The sequence below is a fragment of the Camelina sativa genome, chromosome 11 (genome assembly GCF_030686135.1).
Source record: "Camelina sativa cultivar CO46 ecotype springtype chromosome 11, ASM3068613v1".
Taxonomy (NCBI): Eukaryota; Viridiplantae; Streptophyta; class Magnoliopsida; order Brassicales; family Brassicaceae; genus Camelina; species Camelina sativa.
Window position 1 is genome coordinate 2,028,968 of NC_141890.1, and position 22,114 is coordinate 2,051,081.

At 36.1% G+C, this 22,114-nt stretch overlaps 4 protein-coding genes across 5 annotated transcripts; all 4 read left to right on the forward strand.

The window, feature by feature from the left end:
* The first annotated feature begins 2,151 nt into the window (after window positions 1–2,151).
* Window positions 2,152–7,487, forward strand: LOC104721138 (beta-galactosidase 3). Its single transcript, XM_010439056.3, has 18 exons — window positions 2,152–2,941; window positions 3,102–3,197; window positions 3,281–3,393; window positions 3,511–3,577; window positions 3,670–3,762; window positions 3,875–4,018; window positions 4,143–4,231; window positions 4,342–4,447; window positions 4,562–4,649; window positions 4,744–4,862; window positions 4,967–5,131; window positions 5,224–5,402; window positions 5,492–5,601; window positions 5,683–5,792; window positions 5,889–5,999; window positions 6,090–6,203; window positions 6,290–6,829; window positions 6,914–7,487. Exons 1-18 carry the CDS (start codon window positions 2,756–2,758, stop codon window positions 7,052–7,054), a joined length of 2,571 nt encoding a protein of 856 aa, XP_010437358.1. The 5' UTR covers window positions 2,152–2,755; the 3' UTR covers window positions 7,055–7,487.
* Window positions 7,488–7,888: 401 nt separating this feature from the next.
* LOC104721139 (purple acid phosphatase 25) lies at window positions 7,889–10,109 on the forward strand. Its single transcript, XM_010439057.2, has 7 exons — window positions 7,889–8,139; window positions 8,264–8,479; window positions 8,598–8,709; window positions 8,798–9,024; window positions 9,113–9,251; window positions 9,350–9,692; window positions 9,776–10,109. The coding sequence occupies exons 1-7, from the start codon at window positions 7,981–7,983 to the stop codon at window positions 9,972–9,974; spliced, it is 1,395 nt and encodes a 464-aa protein (XP_010437359.2). The 5' UTR covers window positions 7,889–7,980; the 3' UTR covers window positions 9,975–10,109.
* Window positions 10,110–10,363: 254 nt separating this feature from the next.
* Window positions 10,364–14,339, forward strand: LOC104721142 (protein MICRORCHIDIA 1). 2 transcript variants are annotated; one of them, XR_015572508.1, is made up of 18 exons: window positions 10,364–10,742; window positions 10,848–10,922; window positions 11,010–11,044; window positions 11,140–11,218; window positions 11,320–11,409; window positions 11,504–11,579; window positions 11,679–11,757; window positions 11,855–11,983; window positions 12,073–12,171; window positions 12,262–12,366; window positions 12,454–12,600; window positions 12,741–12,833; window positions 12,954–13,005; window positions 13,101–13,212; window positions 13,325–13,608; window positions 13,680–13,753; window positions 13,855–13,897; window positions 13,977–14,339. XR_015572508.1 is itself a non-coding variant. In XM_087475521.1 (18 exons), the coding sequence occupies exons 2-18, from the start codon at window positions 10,850–10,852 to the stop codon at window positions 14,076–14,078; spliced, it is 1,668 nt and encodes a 555-aa protein (XP_087331647.1). In that variant the 5' UTR covers window positions 10,364–10,742; window positions 10,848–10,849; the 3' UTR covers window positions 14,079–14,339. The 2 variants fall into 2 exon arrangements, 1 of the variants encoding a protein (XP_087331647.1); XM_087475521.1 differs by having other exon boundaries at window positions 13,325–13,604.
* LOC104721141 (protein MICRORCHIDIA 2-like) lies at window positions 14,230–18,551 on the forward strand. The gene is made up of 18 exons (XM_010439058.2): window positions 14,230–14,642; window positions 14,739–14,813; window positions 14,950–14,984; window positions 15,100–15,178; window positions 15,279–15,368; window positions 15,465–15,540; window positions 15,621–15,699; window positions 15,814–15,942; window positions 16,109–16,207; window positions 16,296–16,400; window positions 16,486–16,632; window positions 16,816–16,908; window positions 17,132–17,183; window positions 17,279–17,390; window positions 17,518–17,881; window positions 17,958–18,028; window positions 18,121–18,163; window positions 18,252–18,551. Exons 1-18 carry the CDS (start codon window positions 14,384–14,386, stop codon window positions 18,348–18,350), a joined length of 2,007 nt encoding a protein of 668 aa, XP_010437360.1. The 5' UTR covers window positions 14,230–14,383; the 3' UTR covers window positions 18,351–18,551.
* The last annotated feature ends 3,563 nt before the right edge of the window (window positions 18,552–22,114 follow it).

Genomic DNA, 22,114 nt, shown 5'->3' on the forward strand with positions numbered 1-22,114 from the left:
AATAGATTAATTAGTTAAATTAGCTTTATAATGAGACTTTGTTTTGACCACTTATATATATATATATATATATATATATATTTTTTTTGATAAAATGTGAATTATATAACCGGATGGAACATTGTTAAGTACAAGACTTTAGGGGTAAAAAACGGAGCAGCTATGACCAAAAAAAAAATTAAAAATCTATAGGAACTAAAATGTTAACTGGTTTAATTAACCATTGGCGAACCATTGAGAAAGTAGACGGCCGCATCCTTTCCGATACAGGCGAGCAAAGAGGGTGTCTCTAACACTGCAATCAATCTGGGCGCAAATTGCAGAGGGGGATAGTGATATGCCATCATGGAGCCTTCTGTTCCTTTCCCTCCACAACATATAAATATATAGTTGCCTGAACTGCTATATCCTTTAGGGAGGACGAGAGATTTGGAGATTTGGACATTAACCAAGAGATCAGAGTGGACCAGTTGACAAAGATGCATGGATGATGGCTAAGCTGAGACATGGTGTTGAGCCAAACTTCTTCAGAAAAAGGACAATGAAGGAGAAGGTGATCTGGAGTTTCTACCTGAGAGTTGCAGAAGAGGCAATGTGAAGGAATGTTCATTCCCCATAATAATAACCTTGCTCTAACAGGGAGACGGTTCATGTTAGCAATCCAGAAGTTGAATGCATGCTTGGGCACCGAGTGTTTGAACCAAACAGCTTTGGACCACTTATAATTAGGTCCACTAATAGATTCGTACAAACTATTAACTAAAATTCTCGTGGTTATATTGGTTATTGTCCCATCGTATAAATATCAAGGATGATATTTTCTTAATTTCGAGGGAAAGTTTATATATTGGTATGTCGTTTGGACATGATTAAATTTGAATAAATTACACTACAAGTCTACTATAACTATCACTACAATTTGTTAAAAACCCTCTTGAATGCATAACGAAAATATATCCAAAGTATGTCTATATGATATTCTCAAAAATTATATATATGAATATGAAACAAATAGAAGAAACATTTTGGTTGTTCAACAAACGAATTAGAGAAAACACGATGTTTCAACAACAAAATTGGAAGTTTCCAACAATTAGAAAAGCTGATTGATATCATCGAATCCGCATCTGATTGCAAAATCTGACCAGAACTCGAAAACTAAAATAATAAATTTTGGGAATAATAATAAAATAGAAGAAGATAGCTTAAGTGAAAGTTGAATGTCGGACCGTCCGTACCGGGATAGTTCTAAAGAACACACTTCTCCTTTTTCTTTTTTTCTTCGACAAATCCAACTGTTCACAGTTGTATTCATAAGTTCCATAATACCCCTAGTCAAATGTGAAATCACGAGTCAAACCCATCAACGCAGACTATTGTCGGTGTCGGTGGGTGAATACTAGCGTATCATTATTTAGGGTAAAACTGGAATTTTCAGCTCTCTGAACAAAATAGTGCATTCACATGTATTTGTAAGGGATTGATTATCTTTTTTTTCTTTCTTTGTTACTGTCTTCCGGCTAATCCCTTGATTAAGGAAGCATCTATTAATTAGATCTCTAGTGGGCTGATGAATTTGAACTTTCATCAGATCCAAGAACCTAACCAGTCTTTAAAGAAACTTACAAAACAAATTGTAAAAATATACAGCACAAGCAAATCTAGAAGGTTCATAACGTACCAAACGCTGCTTAACCAGTTGGAGATCTTCGGTGGGGTTTTTAATGTATGTTTTTTTTTTTAGTTTCGTTGAGAACTTATTATAGTAATTCATTTTTACTTTTGTTTTTCTCATCCATCAATAAATATTTTTGATATACACACTCAAATTCGGAAACGATTAACCCGAAGATGATAGATATAATTAGGCCAAAGAAAACAACAAAAATAAAAGTTTGGAATAATGCGAATTTGGTGAATATAATAGTATGGTAAAAAGCCTGTGTACATATCTAAATGACAGGTATACTGTGATTTGGAGTTTGGAAGTGGAAGACACATGTACGATGTGAATCCATTTCCGACGACTATCCCAAAAGACTCCTCCACTTCACTAATAAGAAATCAATGTACTTCACACGTACTTTGATTTTTAATTTTCTTCATATCACACTTACTTTAAATAACCAAATCAAATTTCAACATCTCTCTACTAATGAATCTTCTTATATATCAAACCCTCAACAAAACATACCATCTTTACATTAAGGTAGTGACTAGTGACGCACTAGATATAACAAAATCAATCAACCAAACAAAAAAGAAGAAACTGAAGAAAAAATATAGCGTGATTAGCTGCTTTTAATTCAATCAACGTGCTTCTCTTTTGCCTTTTTCTCATCCTAAAAATATCATTAATCAACTCACTTTTTCTTCTTCTTTTCTTTATATCTTCCCGTTATTTTTTTTGTTTCATTAATTTATTTCCGTTATAACATAGTAATATAATATATATGGAAAACAATAAATAAATAAAAAAATGTGTAAAAATTGGTGGGAAAGCGTCGGTACCTCACGGCCACGCAGTGATGATGCGAGTAGACACTTGTGAAGTGCAATAAAAACCCCTTTCTTCTTCCTCTCTTTCTCCTTCGTCTTCTTCTTCATCCTCCTCCTCTCTTTCTCTCTCTCCTTATTAAAAACCCTTTCTTTCTCTTCTTCACAGAGAGCGACAACACAGACCCAGAAGAAGAAGCTTCCTTGTTGTACTCCTCCTCCTCCTTTCTTCTTCTTCTTCTTGTCTGGTGAAGGGTGAATGTGGGGAATGGGGAGTGGAGATTCAGCTTCTCGAATGATTCTATGGCTATGCTTAGGGTTTTTGATTCTAGACGTTGGATTTGTGCAATGCGGTGTTACTTATGACCGTAAAGCACTTTTAATTAATGGGCAGAGACGAATCCTCTTCTCTGGCTCCATACATTACCCTCGCAGCACTCCTGATGTAAGTTTCAACTTAAAGCCCTCAAGTTTTGTTTTTTTTAGGGTTTATCAAATATAAAAAAACCCTAACTTTGTTTCTTTCTTTGTTCTGTTTTTTATCAATTAGTTTTTTTTTTTTTTAATTGTTGACAGTTCTTTTCTGGTGTTGTTGCTGTTTTTAGATGTGGGAAGGTTTGATTCAGAAGGCGAAAGATGGAGGTGTTGATGTGATTGAGACTTACGTTTTCTGGAACCTCCATGAGCCTTCTCCTGGAAAAGTACAAACTTTTTTCTTACTTTTGTTCTTCAATTATGTTTCTCTTTTCTTTGAATATTGATATGGTTCCTTTCTTCTTCTCAGTACGATTTTGAAGGGAGGAATGATTTGGTGAGATTCGTGAAGACGATACATAAAGCTGGTTTATACGCTCATCTTCGAATCGGGCCTTATGTTTGCGCCGAGTGGAATTTTGGGTAAAATTACTATAAAATTCCTCTCTTGCCTCTAGGTTTGGTTACATGTGTGTGTGTATGTTTACAGTTACTGTTTCTGTTTACTAAAGTTTTTGTTTTTTTCTTGGTAATGACCAGAGGATTCCCTGTTTGGCTCAAGTATGTTCCTGGAATCAGTTTCAGAACAGATAATGAGCCTTTCAAGGTCTGTTTTTATGTTCCACTTTGAGTTCCCATTACTTGATTAGAAGCTAGACTTGGTTTCAGATAGTAATGTTGTTGAGATAATGTTTGCAGAGAGCTATGAAAGGATTCACAGAGAGAATTGTTGAGCTGATGAAGAGTGAGAACTTGTTTGAGTCTCAGGGTGGTCCCATTATCCTTTCTCAGGTAAAAACTTTTAACTGAATAGGCTAATACTCTGATTAGTGATCATGCCGAGTTATGTTTATTAGTGATCTATGTGAGTTAATAGAAAGGCGTCTCTATTATTTTACTGTAGATTGAAAACGAGTATGGAAGACAAGGGCAGTTATTGGGCGCTGAAGGTCACAACTACATGACTTGGGCAGCTAAAATGGCTATAGCAACTGAGACTGGTGTCCCGTGGGTTATGTGCAAAGAAGACGATGCCCCTGACCCTGTGGTGAGTTTCTTGATTGCATAAGCTTTGTAATAAGTTAGTAAGTGTTAGTTGGTTAATTGGTCTGGAGCGGGTGAATCTGTTTGACGTTGAAGAATGAACTCATACTTATTGGTTTTGGTAACAGATAAACACATGCAACGGTTTCTACTGTGATTCGTTTGCTCCGAACAAGCCATACAAGCCTTTGATATGGACTGAGGCATGGAGCGGCTGGTACAGATTCTCATTTGATTTCACTTTATATGTGTACATGGTTTTTATCATCTTCCAGTGATCCAGTCGGTAACTTTTTTTTACCCTTTAAACTGGAAATGCATTATCAGGTTCACTGAGTTCGGTGGGCCAATGCACCGTAGACCAGTTCAGGATCTGGCGTTTGCCGTTGCACGTTTCATACAAAAAGGAGGATCTTTTGTTAACTACTACATGGTATGTACACTTTAGCAACTGGTTAATCATCTAGCACCTAACACTGTAAGATTTGGTTATCATCAACATCAAGCATCTTAAAATGGAAGATTCATTGTCATTTCTTGATTATAGTATCATGGAGGAACTAACTTCGGAAGAACAGCCGGAGGTCCCTTTGTCACCACCAGCTATGATTATGATGCTCCGATTGATGAATATGGTAAGGGCAGGAAACAAACAAAAGTTCCTACACATTGATGGAATATAAGGCCTTCCTTATGTACTAACTGAGTGGTTGTTTTAATGTTAAATAGGTTTAATCAGACAACCTAAATATGGTCATCTAAAGGAGCTCCACAGAGCTATCAAGATGTGTGAAAAAGCTCTGGTTTCAGCTGATCCTGTTGAAACATCATTAGGAAACAAGCAACAGGTAATAATGCATTTATCATGATAGGTTCGTTTTGGTTAAGTTGTAGAAAGTTTCTGTAGCTTTTACTAATTTATGTCCCTCTTTTTCTTACTTTATTTTCCCAGGCTCATGTATACTCTTCAGAATCAGGAGATTGTTCGGCTTTCCTTGCAAACTATGATACAGAGTCCGCTGCAAGAGTATTGTTTAACAACGTTCATTATAACTTACCTCCTTGGTCAATCAGTATTCTTCCTGACTGTAGAAATGCAGTCTTCAATACTGCAAAGGTAAGTGTATATGATTGTTCTGAAACTGGGAATTGTGATTTCTGTGTATGATTTTTTTCTGAAACTTGTGGATTTCTCTTCTTTGATTGCAGGTTGGAGTTCAAACATCACAGATGGAAATGTTGCCGACAAACACAAAGAATTTCCAGTGGCAGAGTTATTTGGAAGATCTGTCTTCTCTAGATGACAGCTCTACAATCACTACTCATGGACTCTTGGAACAGATAAATGTCACTCGGGACACAAGCGATTATCTTTGGTACATGACCAGGTAAAAGAAACCATATGCCATCTCATTAGACGTATACTTTCCATAGCTTTAATGTGATTCTCTAACAAACATCTTGAATTTGTATGCAGTGTTGATATCAAAGAAACTGAATCATTCTTGCATGGAGGAGAGCTACCAACTCTCATTGTTCAATCTACAGGCCACGCCGTGCATATATTTGTCAATGGACAGCTTTCGGGTATTGGTTCTTCCAATAGTTTGGCCCATTAACTTCCCATAGAGAGTTTCTGATATGCAAACTTATATATATGAATTGCAGGTTCTGCCTTCGGAACAAGGCAAAACAGGAGATTCACTTATCAGGGAAAGATCAATCTGCATTCTGGAACTAACAAAATTGCGTTGCTGAGTGTTGCTGTTGGATTACCAGTTAATATTCTTTTTTTCTCACCAGCTTGCTAAGTTGTTTTTCGTTTTTCTCTTCTCCTGATGCTTTTGTAATTATTGTTTTTTCCGTTTATGAAGAATGTGGGTGGACACTTTGAGTCATGGAACACTGGAATCTTGGGTCCAGTGGCATTGCACGGGTTGAGTCAAGGGAAAAGGGATTTGTCATGGCAAAAATGGACATACCAGGTGTTTTATCTTTGTCTTGTTTCCATAAGATTCCAGTCTCTTGGTTTCCATTTTTTCCAACGTTTAGTTGTTTAATTTGTTTTTCATCAGGTGGGGCTGAAAGGTGAAGCTATGAATCTTGCATTTCCAACCAACACTCCCTCTTTTGGGTGGATGGATGCGTCTTTAACTGTACAGAAGCCTCAACCTTTGACATGGCACAAGGTTAGACTGAATGTAACGCAACTTGACAAGCTGTTACTGGAAATTGGAATCTGAACTAACGGAACTGTTGTCGTTTTGTTTCACAGACTTATTTTGATGCACCTGAAGGAAACGAGCCGCTTGCTTTGGACATGGAAGGAATGGGAAAAGGTCAGATTTGGGTGAACGGTGAGAGCATTGGGAGATACTGGACAGCATTTGCGACTGGTGACTGTGGTCATTGTAGCTACACCGGAACATATAAACCAAACAAATGCCAAACCGGCTGTGGTCAACCTACACAAAGATGGTACCATGTTCCGAGATCATGGTTAAAGCCGAGTCAAAATCTGTTGGTTATATTCGAGGAGCTTGGTGGAAACCCATCAACCATCTCTTTGGTCAAAAGATCAGTATCCGGAGTTTGTGCTGAAGTTTCTGAATATCACCCGAATATCAAGAACTGGCAAATCGAAAGCTACGGAAAAGGACAGACATTTCATAGACCTAAGGTTCATTTGAAATGTAGTCCAGGTCAAGCTATTGCATCTATCAAATTTGCCAGCTTCGGGACTCCTTTAGGAACCTGCGGGAGTTACCAACAAGGAGAGTGTCATGCCACTACCTCATACGCTATCTTAGAGAGGGTAAGAGACATAATTTTTACATAGACAAAATTGCAATCAGGCTCATGTTTTAAATATAACCAAGATGTGGTTTGTTATATGCAGAAGTGTGTAGGGAAAGCGAGATGCGCAGTGACGATATCTAACAGCAATTTCGGGAAAGACCCGTGTCCGAATGTGCTGAAACGGTTGACAGTTGAAGCAGTTTGTGCCCCAGAGACATCTGTAACCACTTGGAGACCTTAAAGAGAACCATTGAGCGAGCCATTTGACTACAAAATGTATAACCAAACAATACAGAGAGAGGAAGAAGAAAAACAAATGTAAGCTGTGTTTAAAATGTGTGCGTGTGTGTGTGTTCAAACAATTCCGGGTTTAGAGTAGGTTGAGTTAGGTAAGAGAGAAAGTCTGTAGAGTTCTGATGTGTCTCGGGCAATTCCGGGTCTTGTCAAAAACATTCTGGCCACCGGTCACCACCGACCATTTTAACCGGTTATGGAGGCTGGGACTATTAGGTCTGAATGAAGTCAGGTTAAGGTTTGGTTTGATTTGTCTTTGTAATCACCTAAAGAAGGTTCAGGTTTAGGAGAAAGGAGATCCTATTGTGAACCTTTTTTCTTTCAAACGTCTTGTCGTTTCACTTTCCTAATTTAGTTCTAGTTCTCTTTTTCATCAAAAAGTGTGGAATTTTATTTTTTTATATTATTAAGCAAATATGATTTATGCAATTACAGAATTTTTATAGAATGTTGTCAAAAAAAAAGAATTTTTACAGAAATTTTGTTTTATATTATAAATCAAATATGATTTACTCAATTACAGATTTTTTAATATTATAAATAAAATATGATTTACGCAATATGATTTGATATTTATCCAATAATGTTTTGGAGATTCTAATATCTAATATCCAATAATGTTTTGGAGATTCTAATATCAAATCTACCCAATGTTTATAAAAAATCACTTCAATCTTTTCCTATTAGAATTAGAATTTGAATCTTTTCCTATTATTACACCCAAAAGAAATAATATTCTTTAAAATTCAACTTTATCGCTTCGTTTGAAAAAAAGAAAAAAAAAACCCTAATTAAATTGTATATATACGATACCATACATCCTTAACCAGAAACAAACAAACTCAAGCAAGACTCTTGCATCAGCGATCAAGTATGAGGATGAACATAGTTATACTTGCTTTTGTGTTCCTAAACATTACCACCGTGATCAACGGTGGTATAACGAGCAAATATGTCCGACAAGCTCAACCATCAACCGAGATGCCTCTCTCAACTTTTCCATCTCCGGCTGGTCACAATGCTCCTGAACAGGTTTTTATTTCTTAGATGATAAATTTGTGTCTTGACAATTTTAAATTATGTTTCTTTTGATCCATATACGTACGTCGTCATCATCTCTGTATATTATATTGACAATTTGAACCCTTGACTCTAGGTTCATATCATTCAAGGAGATTACAATGGACGTGGCATCATCATCTCGTGGGTAACACCGTTAAATCTAGCTGGTTCTAACGTCGTTACTTACTGGAAAACCGTTGATGGCGACGTGAAGCCAGAAAAGAAGAAAACTCATGCCTCCACATCGTCTTACCGATTCTATGACTATACTTCTGGCTTTCTTCATCACGCCACCATTAAAGGACTCGAGGTTTGTGTTAATTTGTATAACTTAGCTTGTCATCCAAATAACAACATTGCTTTTTTTTTTTTTGTTCTGTTTTAAAGACTTTTATAAAATCTCTTTTTTTTTTGTATGTACACGGCAGTACGATACCAAGTACATCTATGAAGTTGGTAGTGATGAATCCGTTAGACAATTCAACTTTACTACTCCTCCAAAGGTCGGACCAGACGTTCCATACACATTCGGCATTATTGGTACTTATTTTTCTTTTACAAAAGCTAGATTTCATTACTACTTCCAAAATCGATAAATCTAATATATACGTTGTGTGTGTCTGTACAGGTGATCTTGGACAAACTTATGCTTCTAACGAGACATTGTATCATTACATGTCAAACCCTAAAGGACAAGCCGTTCTCTTTCCTGGAGATTTATCTTACGCAGACGACCACCCGAACCATGACCAAAGAAAGTGGGATTCTTGGGGAAGATTTGTTGAACCTTGTGCTGCTTACCAACCCTTCATCTATGCTGCCGGCAATCACGAAGTTGATTTTGTCCCGAACATAGTAAGTTCACATCATAATTCTCTCAAATTTAGCATTTTTTTTTTAAATAATTAGTTTCAGTTTTAAGAACTTTTTTAATCTAAATTAGGGGGAGCCTCATGCCTTCAAGCCCTATATTCACCGTTACCATAACTCCTACAAAACTTCGAAGAGTACTTCTCCTCTTTGGTTCTCTATTAGACGTGCCTCTGCTCACATCATCGTCCTCTCTTCTTACTCTGCCTATGGTAATTAATACACGCAAACATCGATCATTAGGATTTTTGAATGTTTTTTTTTTTTTTTTTTAATTTTATTTTGTATAACATGTTATTCGTATCTTTAGGAAAATACACACCTCAATACGTGTGGCTCGAGCAAGAGTTGAAGAAAGTGAACAGAGAAGAGACTCCTTGGTTGATTGTCATGGTTCACGCGCCGTGGTATAACAGTAATAATTACCATTACATGGAAGGTGAAAGCATGAGAGTAATGTTTGAGCCGTGGTTTGTCAACAACAAAGTTGATTTGGTTATAGCCGGTCACGTCCATTCTTATGAGAGAACCGAACGTATCTCCAATATCAAATATAACGTTACCAATGGCTTGAGCTCTCCTGTCAAAGATCCTTCTGCCCCGATTTACATCACTATTGGAGATGGAGGAAACATTGAAGGAATCGCAAATAGGTAACAACTCATATTTTGTTCTGTTCTATTACTTTTGTTGTTTTTATGGTGATATGAAACTAAGACTTTGTTTTGATTTGTAGTTTTACTGATCCGCCACCGAGTTATTCAGCGTATAGAGAAGCTAGTTTTGGTCACGCGGTTTTGGATATTTTGAATAGAACTCATGCATTATACACATGGCATAGGAATCAAGATAATGAACCAGTAGCCGCCGACTCAATTATGTTACATAACCGATATTTTTTCCCGGTGGAAGAACTACCATCTAGCAGAGCCTAAACTTCTTAGTCGTTGGTTTTATTTAGAATTTTTTCTTTCTAGTTAGATTAACTATTCGATTTTTTTTGTTTGGATTTTTGGTGTTTTTTTAATATATTTATATTAAATTTTAATTAGAGTTTGTGTTGGATTTTTACTCCAAAAATGCCTCGGATCAGTTTCATATGTGAAGAACACCTTCGCATTCGTTCGTTCATGATCAAAAGAAAAGACTATATGGGACATTTATTTATTTGGTCAATAATATTTAAAATTACATAATTATAAATATTGGGTGATATATGCTTATCACATAGTTGGGCTTTGTGGCCCAGTTAGGTTCTAGTGATCTGGCACGAAAACCAAGGCAACGATATCGGGGTTAGGTTATATATTTGGACACGCCTTGCTGTTTTCTTATCAGTTAAACTGCCGCTAAAAGCAAAAAATAAACAAAGCAAAAGCCCTAGTGGTCTTGCAAACAACGCGTTGTCTCATTAGAAAACAGGAAAACATCACGCTGTTTCGTGCGAGTTCGTTTCTCGCCGTCGGGAATGGCGAAAAACGCAGCCGCCGAGATCGTAGACCTCGACAGTGACAGCGACGAAGATGACAGAGGAAGAGGAAGAAGAGGAATCGTTCAGAGCTTGGCATCACTAATTGAGAATCAGCAAGTTCCGATAGGTGATGCTGCGACGGCGGCTCCTTGAGAAACCCTAGAATGCCGGAGTTTCTGGAAAGCCGGCGAAAACTATTTGATCCCTACCGGTGTTACTCCAACTGCTCCAGGTTAGTTCTCTAACACTCTTTATCAATCAAAGCTTCCACAAATATGGGTTTTTTTTTTTTTTTTTTTTTTTGTGGTAATTTTGATCAGATGAAAAAATTTGACAGGTATGTTGGAACATGCAAGAGTTCATCCAAAGTTTCTTCATTCGAATGCTACTTCACATAAATGGGCGTTTGGAGGTAAATTTTTATGAATTGACTCTGTTGCAGCTATCAATTAGATAGAATGAACAGTTTTGTGATGATCTTCTTTATAATGTATTGCAGCAATAGCAGAGCTACTTGACAATGCGGTTGACGAGGTATGCTTAATCTTTAGATTCTGCCATTTGTTTTTTTTTATCATTGCCAATGAATTCGTATAGTGATTGGTTATGTTTGTTTGCTTCTTCCTCAGACACAAAACGGTGCCACCTTTGTCAAGATTGATAAGATCAATACTGTTAAAGATAATACCCCAGCTTTAGTTTTCCAAGGTATACTTCCTTTTGTATGAATTTTGTGATGCTTTTGCGTAACCGTTGGGTTGGATGTTGTTAATGACATGGTCCTTCTTTTGTTTTTTTTTCACTTGAAGATGATGGCGGTGGGATGGATCCTAATGGGATAAGAAAATGCATGAGTTTAGGCTACTCTTCAAAGAAGTCTAATACGACGATTGGACAGTGTAATTGTTATATTTTTGTTGATGGGATGTTGATCTTCTTTCTAGTTAGGTGCAAGAGTCAGGTCTCTTACTATAGTTCCACCTTTGTGTGTAGATGGAAATGGTTTCAAGACAAGTACCATGAGACTTGGAGCTGATGCTATTGTTTTTAGTCGCTCAACTCGTGGAGGGTATTGATATTATCTGGTTCATATACACTATGGATTTGGCGTATACTCTTGTTTGTAACTTAGCCATTTTTTTTATTTTTCTTATCTTCTTCGTTTCAGCAAATCTACTCAGAGCATCGGTCTTTTGTCTTACACATTCCTTAGGAGAACTGGTCAGGATGATGTGATTGTTCCTATGGTAAAATTCTCAGCATATCTAGTCTTTTATTTCCATGCCTGAAATGGATATACACTATTATTTGATCTCAATTGATGTTATCATATCTGTAACGCAGATTGATTTCGATATATCCAATGATCAGCCCCAACCAATTGTTTATGGTTCCCCCGGAGATTGGTCTACCAACCTTAACATTCTTCTCAAATGGTCCCCGTTTTCAACCGTGGACGAACTTTTGCAGCAGGTTCTTTCCTTCTAAAGACTCTGGTTTCATTGTTTAACTATAATGTGTATTGTTTATTAATTCAAATATTTCCATTCTTCACCTACCAGTTCGAGGATATTGGAACTCATGGTACAAAAGTAATTATATACAACTTGTGGCTAAATGATGAAGGAATCTATGAGCTGAGTTTTGATGACGATGATGAGGTACTTACACTTCTTTAAAGGGTTAGGTCTTTTGCAAAAGTTGGGTTTTAAAAGTATTGAAATTATTTCTTTTCTTGATTGATATCATAGGACATACAGCTCCGAGATGAAAATGCACAGGACGGGAAACGGTTGTACGCTACAACATTAGAACTAAGATCTCATATTTCATACCGGTATCGACATTCTCTAAGGGTAATTCTCCTGAACATCTTCTTTCTATTTTTTTATTTTTACTGTCGCAAGGATGTTGAAAGGCTGACTTGGTTTCTTTATCCTTAGGCTTACATTTCCATGTTATATCTCAAAAAGTTCAAAAACTTCAAAATTGTTCTTCGGGGAATCCCTGTGCAGCAATTCAACATTGCTGATGAATTCAGATATCCTGAGACTGTAATGTACAAACCCCAAGCAGCTGCAACAGAATATGTAAGATTTACTCTTTTTCTTTCTTTTTACTCGCTCGTTTTTTATACATGGAGCTCCTGCTGTATTTTCATTTGCAAATATAAAACTACATTATAATTTTTAGACTGTGAAACCTAAACCAGTAAGCTTTCTTATTGCAGACTGCTTCTGAAATTAAAATTGGATTCATCAAGGAGGCGCCTAAGCTTCCAATTAATGGTTTTAATGTCTATCACAAAAACCGTCTCATCCGGGTACGTTTTGATTTTTGCAGTTATTTCCATGTTCTTAATCTCGAGAAGCAGCTGTAGTAAGTTTGTTAGCATATTTTCACTTGGGTTGATTAAGTTGAGATCTCTCTTGCACCGTTACAGCCTTTCTGGAAGGTCCTTCTGGAAGGGTCAACAAGAGGCAATGGTGTTGTGGGTATAGTGATTCATTCTCCATATATTTTCATTGAATATGTTTTGTTTGAGGTAAAACCAAAGAGAGAGACTCATTAACAAAAATTTGTTCCCCAGGAGTTCTAGAAGCAAACTTCATAGAACCAGCCCACGATAAGCAAGATTTTGAGAGGTCTTCTCTATTTCTGCGGCTGGAGGCGAGATTAAAAAAGATTATCTCTGATTACTGGTCTCTTCTTCCTCTCCAAAATCTTTTCCAATCATCTCTTAATATGATTTTGGTACCAAACCGCAATACCTTTGTTTGACTTTTCCACTGCTTGTTATGGTGAAAAAAACAGGCAAAGCCACTGCCACGTTTTCGGATACCAAACTGCTCAAATCCCTGCAGATAAGTCGAAAAGGATTGTGATACCTGATCAGCCTACTGTCAACACATCAAATCTTTCGCCTTTGCCTTCTGGTAAATTTAGTCAAGGTGGTCCGATAATACGTGAAATCAGTATTAGTAACGCCACATCAACCCGTACAGTTGCTGTTCCAGCGCCACATTTGAGAAATTCCACAGGTTTAAGAAATAACTTTCAACCCGTGCAGCTCAACCCTCAACCGGCGGCTACAGTGAGTGAGAATTTAATTGAATGATTTAATTGGATTCACAAGTTTGCTGTTCTAAAGTGAAAATAATCTTGGCAGGATACTACTGGAAATAACCTCGTTGGCAAGTCAGCGGGTGAGATAAGGGAAGAGAACTTACAACTCTTCATGAGGTATATATTCATATACTCTTAACAAGAGAAAAACACATTGCAGTAATAATATATCAGTATTATCAGTATGGGTATCTCAATCATATATGATTCTTCAACAGGTGCGAGGAATATAAAAAGAAAGAGAATGAAATAGAACAGACGGTAAGTTTGATTCTGCAGTACAACACATTTGTATATTACATGGACTCTAACAGCTGTATCATTTTGCTTAATGAAACAGGTAAAGAGTTTAGAGAAAGAACTGGAAGAAACTAAAAGTAAATGTGCTCAACTTGCTTTGCTTGTGGATGCTAAGAAGAAGGAGATGCAGCAACAAATTTAGTAAAAACGTTACAGAGTTTAGTTAGTTAAAGTTTGTAAATCAATCAGTTAGTTTTAGGATATGGGCTTGTAACATTATTAGGCTTGTAACATAATTGGGCTTTGTGGCCCAATCAGACTCTACTTACCAAAAAAAGCAAAGCAGCGACGGTGATGACTGAGAGAAGACGTTTGCTTTTTCTTCTTGTCGAAAGCTTAAAAAACGTTTCAGTAGTTTAATCGGAAAAGGCAACGCGCGTTGTTGTTGTTGTTTCTCACTGAATTCGAAATTCTTTTTGCTGAATTCATTATCGCCGTCGCCGGTGAATGATGATGCTTCGGAAGTCGAAAAGTGCAGTCGCTGATGTTATTCATCTCGACAGTGACATTGACAGTGACAGTGACGACGGAGTAGGAGGAAGAGGTGCTTCTCGAAGTATGGCGTCGCTAATAACGGAGAATCGGGAAGCTCTAAGTACGATCGCTCATGCGACGGTGGCTCCTCGTGAAACCCTAGAGTGCCGGAGCTTCTGGAAAGCCGGAGAAAATTTTGTGATACCTACCGGTGTTACTCCGACTGCTCCAGGTCATCTCTCTCTCACTCTCTCTCGCTTTCTCAGACACAACCACGTATGCGTCACGATTATGATTTGTTGTTGTGGTGTTTGATGTGATTTTACAGGTATGCTTGAGCATGCTCGAGTTCATCCAAAGTTTCTTCACTCGAATGCTACTTCACACAAATGGGCGTTTGGAGGTAAAACTATGAAATTGACTCTGTTGCAGCTAATTAATCAGATAGATTTGTGATTTCTTTACTCTTTGGAGGTGTAGATTGAACAATTTTGTGATTATCATCTTTGTCGATTTGTTTTGTTTGTTATGTATTGCAGCTATCGCTGAGCTACTTGACAATGCTGTTGACGAGGTATGTATGTGTGAGGAGTGAAATGCTTTCTTAAGTATATTTTTGATGATCTTGAATTGTTTTTTTTTTAATCATTGGTACTGTGTTTGGTTATATCGAATTGCTTGTTCCTCAGATACAGAATGGTGCTACGTTTGTTAAGATTGATAAGATTGATATTGCAAAGGATAATTCCCCAGCTTTAGTTTTCCAAGGTACATTGCCTTTGTATGATTTTTTTTTTATAGCTTCTTGAGTAACCGTGGCTTTGGATGTTGCCAATGACATGATCTTTCTTTTTTGTTTAACTTGAAGATGATGGCGCTGGGATGGATCCCGATGGGCTCAGAAAATGCATGAGCTTAGGCTACTCGTCAAAGAAGTCTAATACGACGATTGGACAGTGTAAGTGTTTTACTTAGTTAATAAGATATTTTCTAGTTGGGTGGTCTTGGTCTCCAACTGGGGGTCTCTAACCAGAGTTTCACCTTTCGTGTTTAGATGGAAATGGTTTCAAGACAAGTACCATGAGACTTGGAGCTGATGCTATTGTTTTTAGTCGCTCAACTCGTGGAGGGTATTGATATATCTGGTACATCGTATACTCTGAATATGTAGTATGCTCGTATTTTAACCTTTTTATCTATTCTGTTTTAGCAAATCTACTCAGAGCGTTGGTCTTCTGTCTTACACGTTCCTCAGAAAAACTAGTCAGGATGATGTCATTGTTCCTATGGTAAAATCTTACAGCATTTTAGACTTTTTTATGCCTGAAATAAATGATTCTTGGAAACTCTAGGATGTGCAACAGTTTTTTGTTCTCAAGTGATAGATCAGATGTGCAATGCAGATTGATATTGATATATCCAAGGAGCGACCAGAACCAATTATCTATGGATCTCCAGAAGATTGGGTTGCCAACCTTGAAATTCTACTCAAATGGTCTCCGTTTTCAACAGAGGCTGAACTTTGGCAGCAGGTTGTTACTTTCAAGAGTCAGCTTATGAATTTCTCATTGCATCACTGTTGTTCCTTGATTTGTGTCCTAATGTGCCTTGTTCCCTTTAATTCAGTATGAAGATTATGAATCCTCTTGAATGCGCTCTGTTTAATTAATTCGTTTATTTCCATCTTCCGCCTACCAGTTTGAGGATATTGGAACACATGGAACAAAAGTGATCATATACAACTTGTGGCTTAATGATGAAGGTATCTACGAGCTGAGTTTTGACGACGATGATGAGGTAACTCAAACATTCTGTAAATGATATACTATGAGATATCTTGCCAGAGGTGTCTTAGGTCTGGTCTTATGCTTTGATATTGGTACAGGACATCCGGCTCCGAGATGAAGGTGTCCATGACGGAAAACGGTTGCACCATAAATTATTAGAACTGAGATCTCATATTTCATACCACTTACGTTATTCTCTGAGGGTAATCTCTTTGATATCTTCTTCCTTTTCTAATAATTTCTTGTTCCAAGGATGTTTGATTCACTTTGTTAGTTCTTTATCCTTAGGCTTATGCTTCAATGTTATATCTCAAAAAGTTCAACAATTTCAAAATTATACTTCGGGGAATCCCTGTGGAGCAGTTCAACATTGCTGATGAATTAAGATTATCGGAGATTATAAAGTACAATCCCCATACCGCTACAGTTGAACAAGTAATATAAAATGGACTTCCTCTTTTTTTTTTCTTCTCTTTTCTACTCTCTAGTTTTGTTATGTGGAGCTTTGGCTAATTGTTTATAATTTTTTTTTTGCGTTTTCATATGCCAAACATTAATCTAGTTTTCTAGGTTTAGGTTATGAGAAGAAAAAAAACCCACTAAGCGTTCATGTTACAGGCTCCCACTGAGATCAAAGTTGGATTTATAAAGGAAGCGCCTAAGCTTGCAGTTTGCGGTTTCAATGTCTATCACAAAAACCGTCTCATTCGGGTACGCTTTGCATATAGCAGACATTTCCATGGTCTAGATAACCCATAGAAGCAGCTGTAGTAAAAACTGTTACGTGACAATTCAGAGAAATCAGACTTATATTATATGAATGCAATGCTTAATAGAACATTAAAAGATTGATTTGCTAGCATATTTGTTACTTAAGCGTTCCGCTTTGCATATGGCTATATTAAGTTGAGATCTCTCTTGCACCATTTTACAGCCTTTCTGGAGAGTCACTCCGGGAGGGGAAGCAAACGGCAATGGTGTTGTGGGTATAACGATTCATTCTCCTTTCTGATTCCATTAACTATGTTGTTGGAGGTAAAGACGTGGTGGAGAGACTCATTAACCAAAATCTGTTCCCCAGGAGTTCTTGAAGCAAATTTCATAGAACCAGCCCACGATAAGCAAGATTTTGAGAGGTCTTCTCTATTTCTGCGGCTGGAGGCGAGGTTGAAAAAGATTGTCTCTAGATACTGGTCTCTTCTTCCTCTCCAAAACCTAATTCAATCTTTCTCTCAATATATTTTGTCAAATATGAAATTTTGGTTCCAAATCGCAATATCTTTGGTTGACTATTTCATTGCTTGTTATGGAAAAAAACAGGTATACCCACTGCCACGTTTTCGGATACAATACTTATAAAACGCCTGCAGATAAGTCGAAAAGGATCGCAATACCTGATCAACCGCCTACTGCCAATGCATTCAGTCCATTGCCTTTGCCTAATGATAAAATCAGTCAAGGTGGTCCGAGAACACGTGATCAATCGCCTACTGTTAATACATTCAATCCTCTGCCTTTGCCTTCTGATAGAGTTAGTCAAGGTGGTCCAGTAATACGTGAAATCAATCTTAGTAATGCCACTTCAAGCTATACAGTCGCCGTTGCAGCACCGCATTTGAGAAATTACACAAGGTTAAGAAGTAACTTCCAACCTGTGCAGCTCAACCCTCAACCTGCAGCTACAGTAAGTAAATTCATTCGGTAATTTAAGTTTTATGCACAAGTCTAATAAAAAAACTAAAGTGAAACAATCTTCCCAGGATGTTGAAATCAACCTTGTTGGCAAGTCAGCGGACGAGATAAGCAAAGAGAACATACAACTCTTCATGAGGTATAATACACACAACATTAAAAAGAACTCATTTCAGTCACATATCTCGCTTAGAATCCTAATCAATTTTGATGTGTGCTTTCTTGAAACAGTTGCGAGGAATATGCAAGGAAAGAAACTGAACTGGAGCAAACGGTAAGTTTGATACTGCAATACAAAACGAGTCAAACATCTGTTTGTTACGTATCGTTTATAACATTGAGATAAACGGATAATGAAACAGGTAAGTAACTTAGAAAAGGAACTGGAAGAAACTAAAAGGAAATGTGCACAACTTGCTTTGCTCGTGGATGCTAAGAGGAGGGAGATGCAACAAGTTTAGTTAGAACTTTAAGACTACCTTGAATCTAAAGAACCCTAGTTTGATTCAGAGCTTATATGGTTTTTTGAATTGGCTAAAATAACATGTGCATACATATATTGGTATTGTATGTATCCGTCAGAGGATAGCAGTTAGGATCTAACGCAAACCTCTGGAAATAGTTCTATTTAAAGAATCATAAGTTCAGATTGTATGAGCCAATTCTATTTCAAAGTTAACTAGACTTGATAAGGACAAAGAAGTGGTCCTGCTTTGTTACAAACAAAAAAAGGTATGAAATTAATTTTAGTTGTTATAGAGTGGGGACACTGACAGAAGCCTAAGTGTTATCAGTATGTATATATTTCTTAATTTCATTAAAAACTCAATTAAGACGAAAACAGTCATTAAATGAGCAATGAGAGGAGGTAAAGGTGCAGTGGAATCTTCCTGTAGTCAATTATTTGTAGTTTGTTAGGGGAAAATAATTTGCATCCCAATTGGATAAAATGGATATAATGAGTGTGTGACGTGAAAAAAATACAATTCACATCATTACAATAAGATATGGACCAACCGACCAATCACTAACTACGCATGGATGGACCATAGTCAAAATTCAACATCTATTGCCCTATTAGGTTACTGAGTGAACCAAAGATCCATAGCTCTTTAATTTTAACTTTAATTCCATGCCCATAGAGTGTTTGATTGAACTTTCGGTTTGTGCTTACGTTTAGATCTTAAAATACAGTTACATCAGTTTAGTAGTTTTACGAAAACAGTTTCCTTTTTCATTGTTAACATAAGTTAAAACGCAAAAGATGCAATTAAGTATGAGATTTAATAAGAAAAGTATAATGCATTTAATTAGAAAATAGAAATAGATATCATCTAAAGTATGTAAAGACGAATGTACAGTATATGTAAATAGTTCACGTATCCATTCTAACATCAAATGGTAATAATCAATCGAGGAATTACTAAACAAATAAATAAACATAAAGAAGGTATAATTTTCCAAATTGGAGATGGTGAATGGGATATTACTTTTAGACGTGGTGCATAACTATTATTATTCTTTTTAAAAAAAAAACTATATATGGTTGATGTAGATATCCAATAGATGATATTAGACTTTTCGCTAAAAGACTCAAAAATATGCGATGTTATTATCAACCAAAAGCCACATTTAAAGGCTGAGAAAATGACAGCCATTACATTATAATATAGTTTCATTTTTTTCTCTCATTATTGTCTCGTTTCAATTTGTTCTCATTTGCTCCAATGTACTCCTTTCATAAAGCAACCGTTCCATATAATTAAAAAGATCTTCTAGAGAATACACTTACAAACAAATTGCTTTGTCTCGGCATATCTTCTTTTAATTTGTTTTCCACTGTTCACATAAATTGTAGTACTTGTCTTAATGTATTTAAGTTGACTATATAGTTAAGATTTTCGTGGCTTTCCTTTGTTTGGTTTCTAGTTTCGCAGTTTGATAATATAGTTAAAGAGAACCCCTTAAAAAAAGACAAATTTGAGCATGCAGCTTTCTAATTTTCCACTTTTTGGTTGATCTCATCAGCCACGGCCAACGACAATCTCAGCTTTTATTTGGCTTCTTACATCAATTCACCCCACAAGCGACAATAAATTGTTTATTAATGCAGTGAGAAACATAAAAACAAAATCAATTATTTAAGGAAAACAACAAACAACAAAGAAATTTTTAAAAGAAAGAGAGAGAGTCAACGCAAAAGAGAATCAAACAACACACACAGGGCTCGAGAGGAGACCTCTCGACATGTTTAAGGGACAGACAGCGAACGACACTGAACGTCTTCTTCCCGGGCCTCTCCCACTTATCATTCCCATCCCCCTTCGTTTTCTTTTCTCTTTTCTTTCTTCTCCCCCCTAAATTCTATAATAATAACTAGATTTCACAATTTTAAATACCTTTTTCTTTCCAAAACCTTCGGACTGGACACTAATCTGGATCCGTCTGATCCTGATGCTAAGCCGATTTAACTTTTTTCTTAATTTTAAGATCTCAAACTTGATAGTTAGTAGTTGGTACGGTCTTGTGATCAAGCGGACGAGTCCATTATTAATTATCCAAAATACGAATAGAAAAAAACGATGTATTGTACATGATTTTTTTTTTCTGATTCGATTCGGAAGTGACAGCACCAATTTAATATTTGAGCCAATTTAAAACTGACATTGGTTGCTATTTTTTCTTTTTTTGGATCTTAAAATTAGAGACTTATTCTTGCTTTATGGACTGGCCTGCGACAACATCTTTAGTTGTAGAATCCTAGTTGATGTATATTACAGTTTTAAAATCTCAAACAAAGTATATTTATCTCAGATAACGAATATTAGATACAAGGGTACTTCAAATTCATTCGTTATTGTAATGTATCCAAAATAATCATATAAATAACATGGAATTAGGCCTTTTGACAAACAAAAAAATAATAATAATAACATGGAATTCGAGTTTCTAAAACGTAAAATATTACTAAACTGTATCCATATATATTGTCATATTGGGACATAAACAACATATCCATTAACTTCGGTGTAGTAAAAAGAGACAGTATAACTACAAAAATACAATGATATCACAAAAAAAAAAAAAAAATGCGATATCGCATGATCATAATTTCATAATAGTCCTACCATGCTATACAATATATCAAATCAAAACCATCATTGAGATATTTGATGCGAATTGTGATCGAAAGAAAAAGTATTTCGCGTGTTATACTTATATACATAACACCAATCCTACGTACGTGCTCAATGTATAGAGAATGCAAATCAATATATTTTTTCTTATTCGAATTTTTTTACATTGTATTTTGTAAACCAAAGAATTTTGAGCCTTCAAAAGTTCAACCTTTAATTTTTCTTTTGCAATAGACTAAACTCTAAAGTAGGATAAATTAGTTAAATTTTCCTCCTTTGTCGGTAAGATTCTCTCCCATAAACGCCCAAAACTAAACTAACGATACCAGATATACAATATTTTCGCTTCGTCTTTAATCTTTATATATATAATTTCACAGTGAAAAGAAAGGATTACAATTTATTTTCGCTTCGTCTTTGATCTTTACAATATTCACAGTGAAAATAAAGGAATACGTCGGCAAAATAAAGAAAAAAATAAAGGAATACAAAAAAGTACATGTAGGTGGCGCAGTGTTCCCTTGTATAGCCACATAGAGTCCAAAGAGTAACATGCTTTTTTTTTCATCTTTACTCGCTTTTTTTTAATAGTAAATACTTCGTTAGATTTGCCCAAAAAAAAAAAAAATACTTCGTTAGTTACTCATCTCACTCGATAACGTATATTAAGATATGATCATTTGTTACAATCAATAAAAAGAGAGCCTCTTTTTCACTGCCCCGAATCTCTCTGTTTCCATGGTAAATGATTTTATACACTATTGACTATTAGTCTATCCTTAATAATTAATTCACAATCATCGATTTTCACGTTACTGGGAAAATTAAGAATATCTTCTATTCGTTTCCTGAATCGAAATCAATTTGTAGTTATTGGAGCAGTAACATGGAATTAATGATTTTTTAAAGAGTAACAATTTATTTAACCGAATGCTAAACAAAACAAAGTTGGCAGTATAATCATAGAAGAGATAGTGCATTATGCATGTAATTTTTTTGGTTCATGTACGTATGTTAGTTTATTAAAGAAGTAATCACTTCGGACTCTATCTAGCTAGTAACGTATTTTCAATTTTATTATTTATTTT

Bases quoted from the DNA above. Each gene is read 5' to 3' on its own strand.
- LOC104721138 (XM_010439056.3), top strand. From the start codon at position 2,756: ATGTGGGGAATGGGGAGTGGAGATTCAGCTTCTCGAATGATTCTATGG. The intron at 4,232-4,341 runs GTACAGATTCTC...ATGCATTATCAG, and splicing joins ACTGAGGCATGGAGCGGCTG to GTTCACTGAGTTCGGTGGGC. The intron at 5,793-5,888 runs GTTAATATTCTT...CCGTTTATGAAG, and splicing joins GTGTTGCTGTTGGATTACCA to AATGTGGGTGGACACTTTGA.
- LOC104721139 (XM_010439057.2), top strand. From the start codon at position 7,981: ATGAGGATGAACATAGTTATACTTGCTTTTGTGTTCCTAAACATTACC. The intron at 8,140-8,263 runs GTTTTTATTTCT...CCTTGACTCTAG, and splicing joins GTCACAATGCTCCTGAACAG to GTTCATATCATTCAAGGAGA. The intron at 8,710-8,797 runs GTACTTATTTTT...GTGTCTGTACAG, and splicing joins ATACACATTCGGCATTATTG to GTGATCTTGGACAAACTTAT.
- LOC104721142 (XM_087475521.1), top strand. From the start codon at position 10,850: ATGTTGGAACATGCAAGAGTTCATCCAAAGTTTCTTCATTCGAATGCT. The intron at 11,580-11,678 runs GTATTGATATTA...TCTTCGTTTCAG, and splicing joins AGTCGCTCAACTCGTGGAGG to CAAATCTACTCAGAGCATCG. The intron at 11,758-11,854 runs GTAAAATTCTCA...TCTGTAACGCAG, and splicing joins ATGATGTGATTGTTCCTATG to ATTGATTTCGATATATCCAA.
- LOC104721141 (XM_010439058.2), top strand. From the start codon at position 14,384: ATGATGATGCTTCGGAAGTCGAAAAGTGCAGTCGCTGATGTTATTCAT. The intron at 15,541-15,620 runs GTATTGATATAT...ATTCTGTTTTAG, and splicing joins AGTCGCTCAACTCGTGGAGG to CAAATCTACTCAGAGCGTTG. The intron at 15,700-15,813 runs GTAAAATCTTAC...TGTGCAATGCAG, and splicing joins ATGATGTCATTGTTCCTATG to ATTGATATTGATATATCCAA.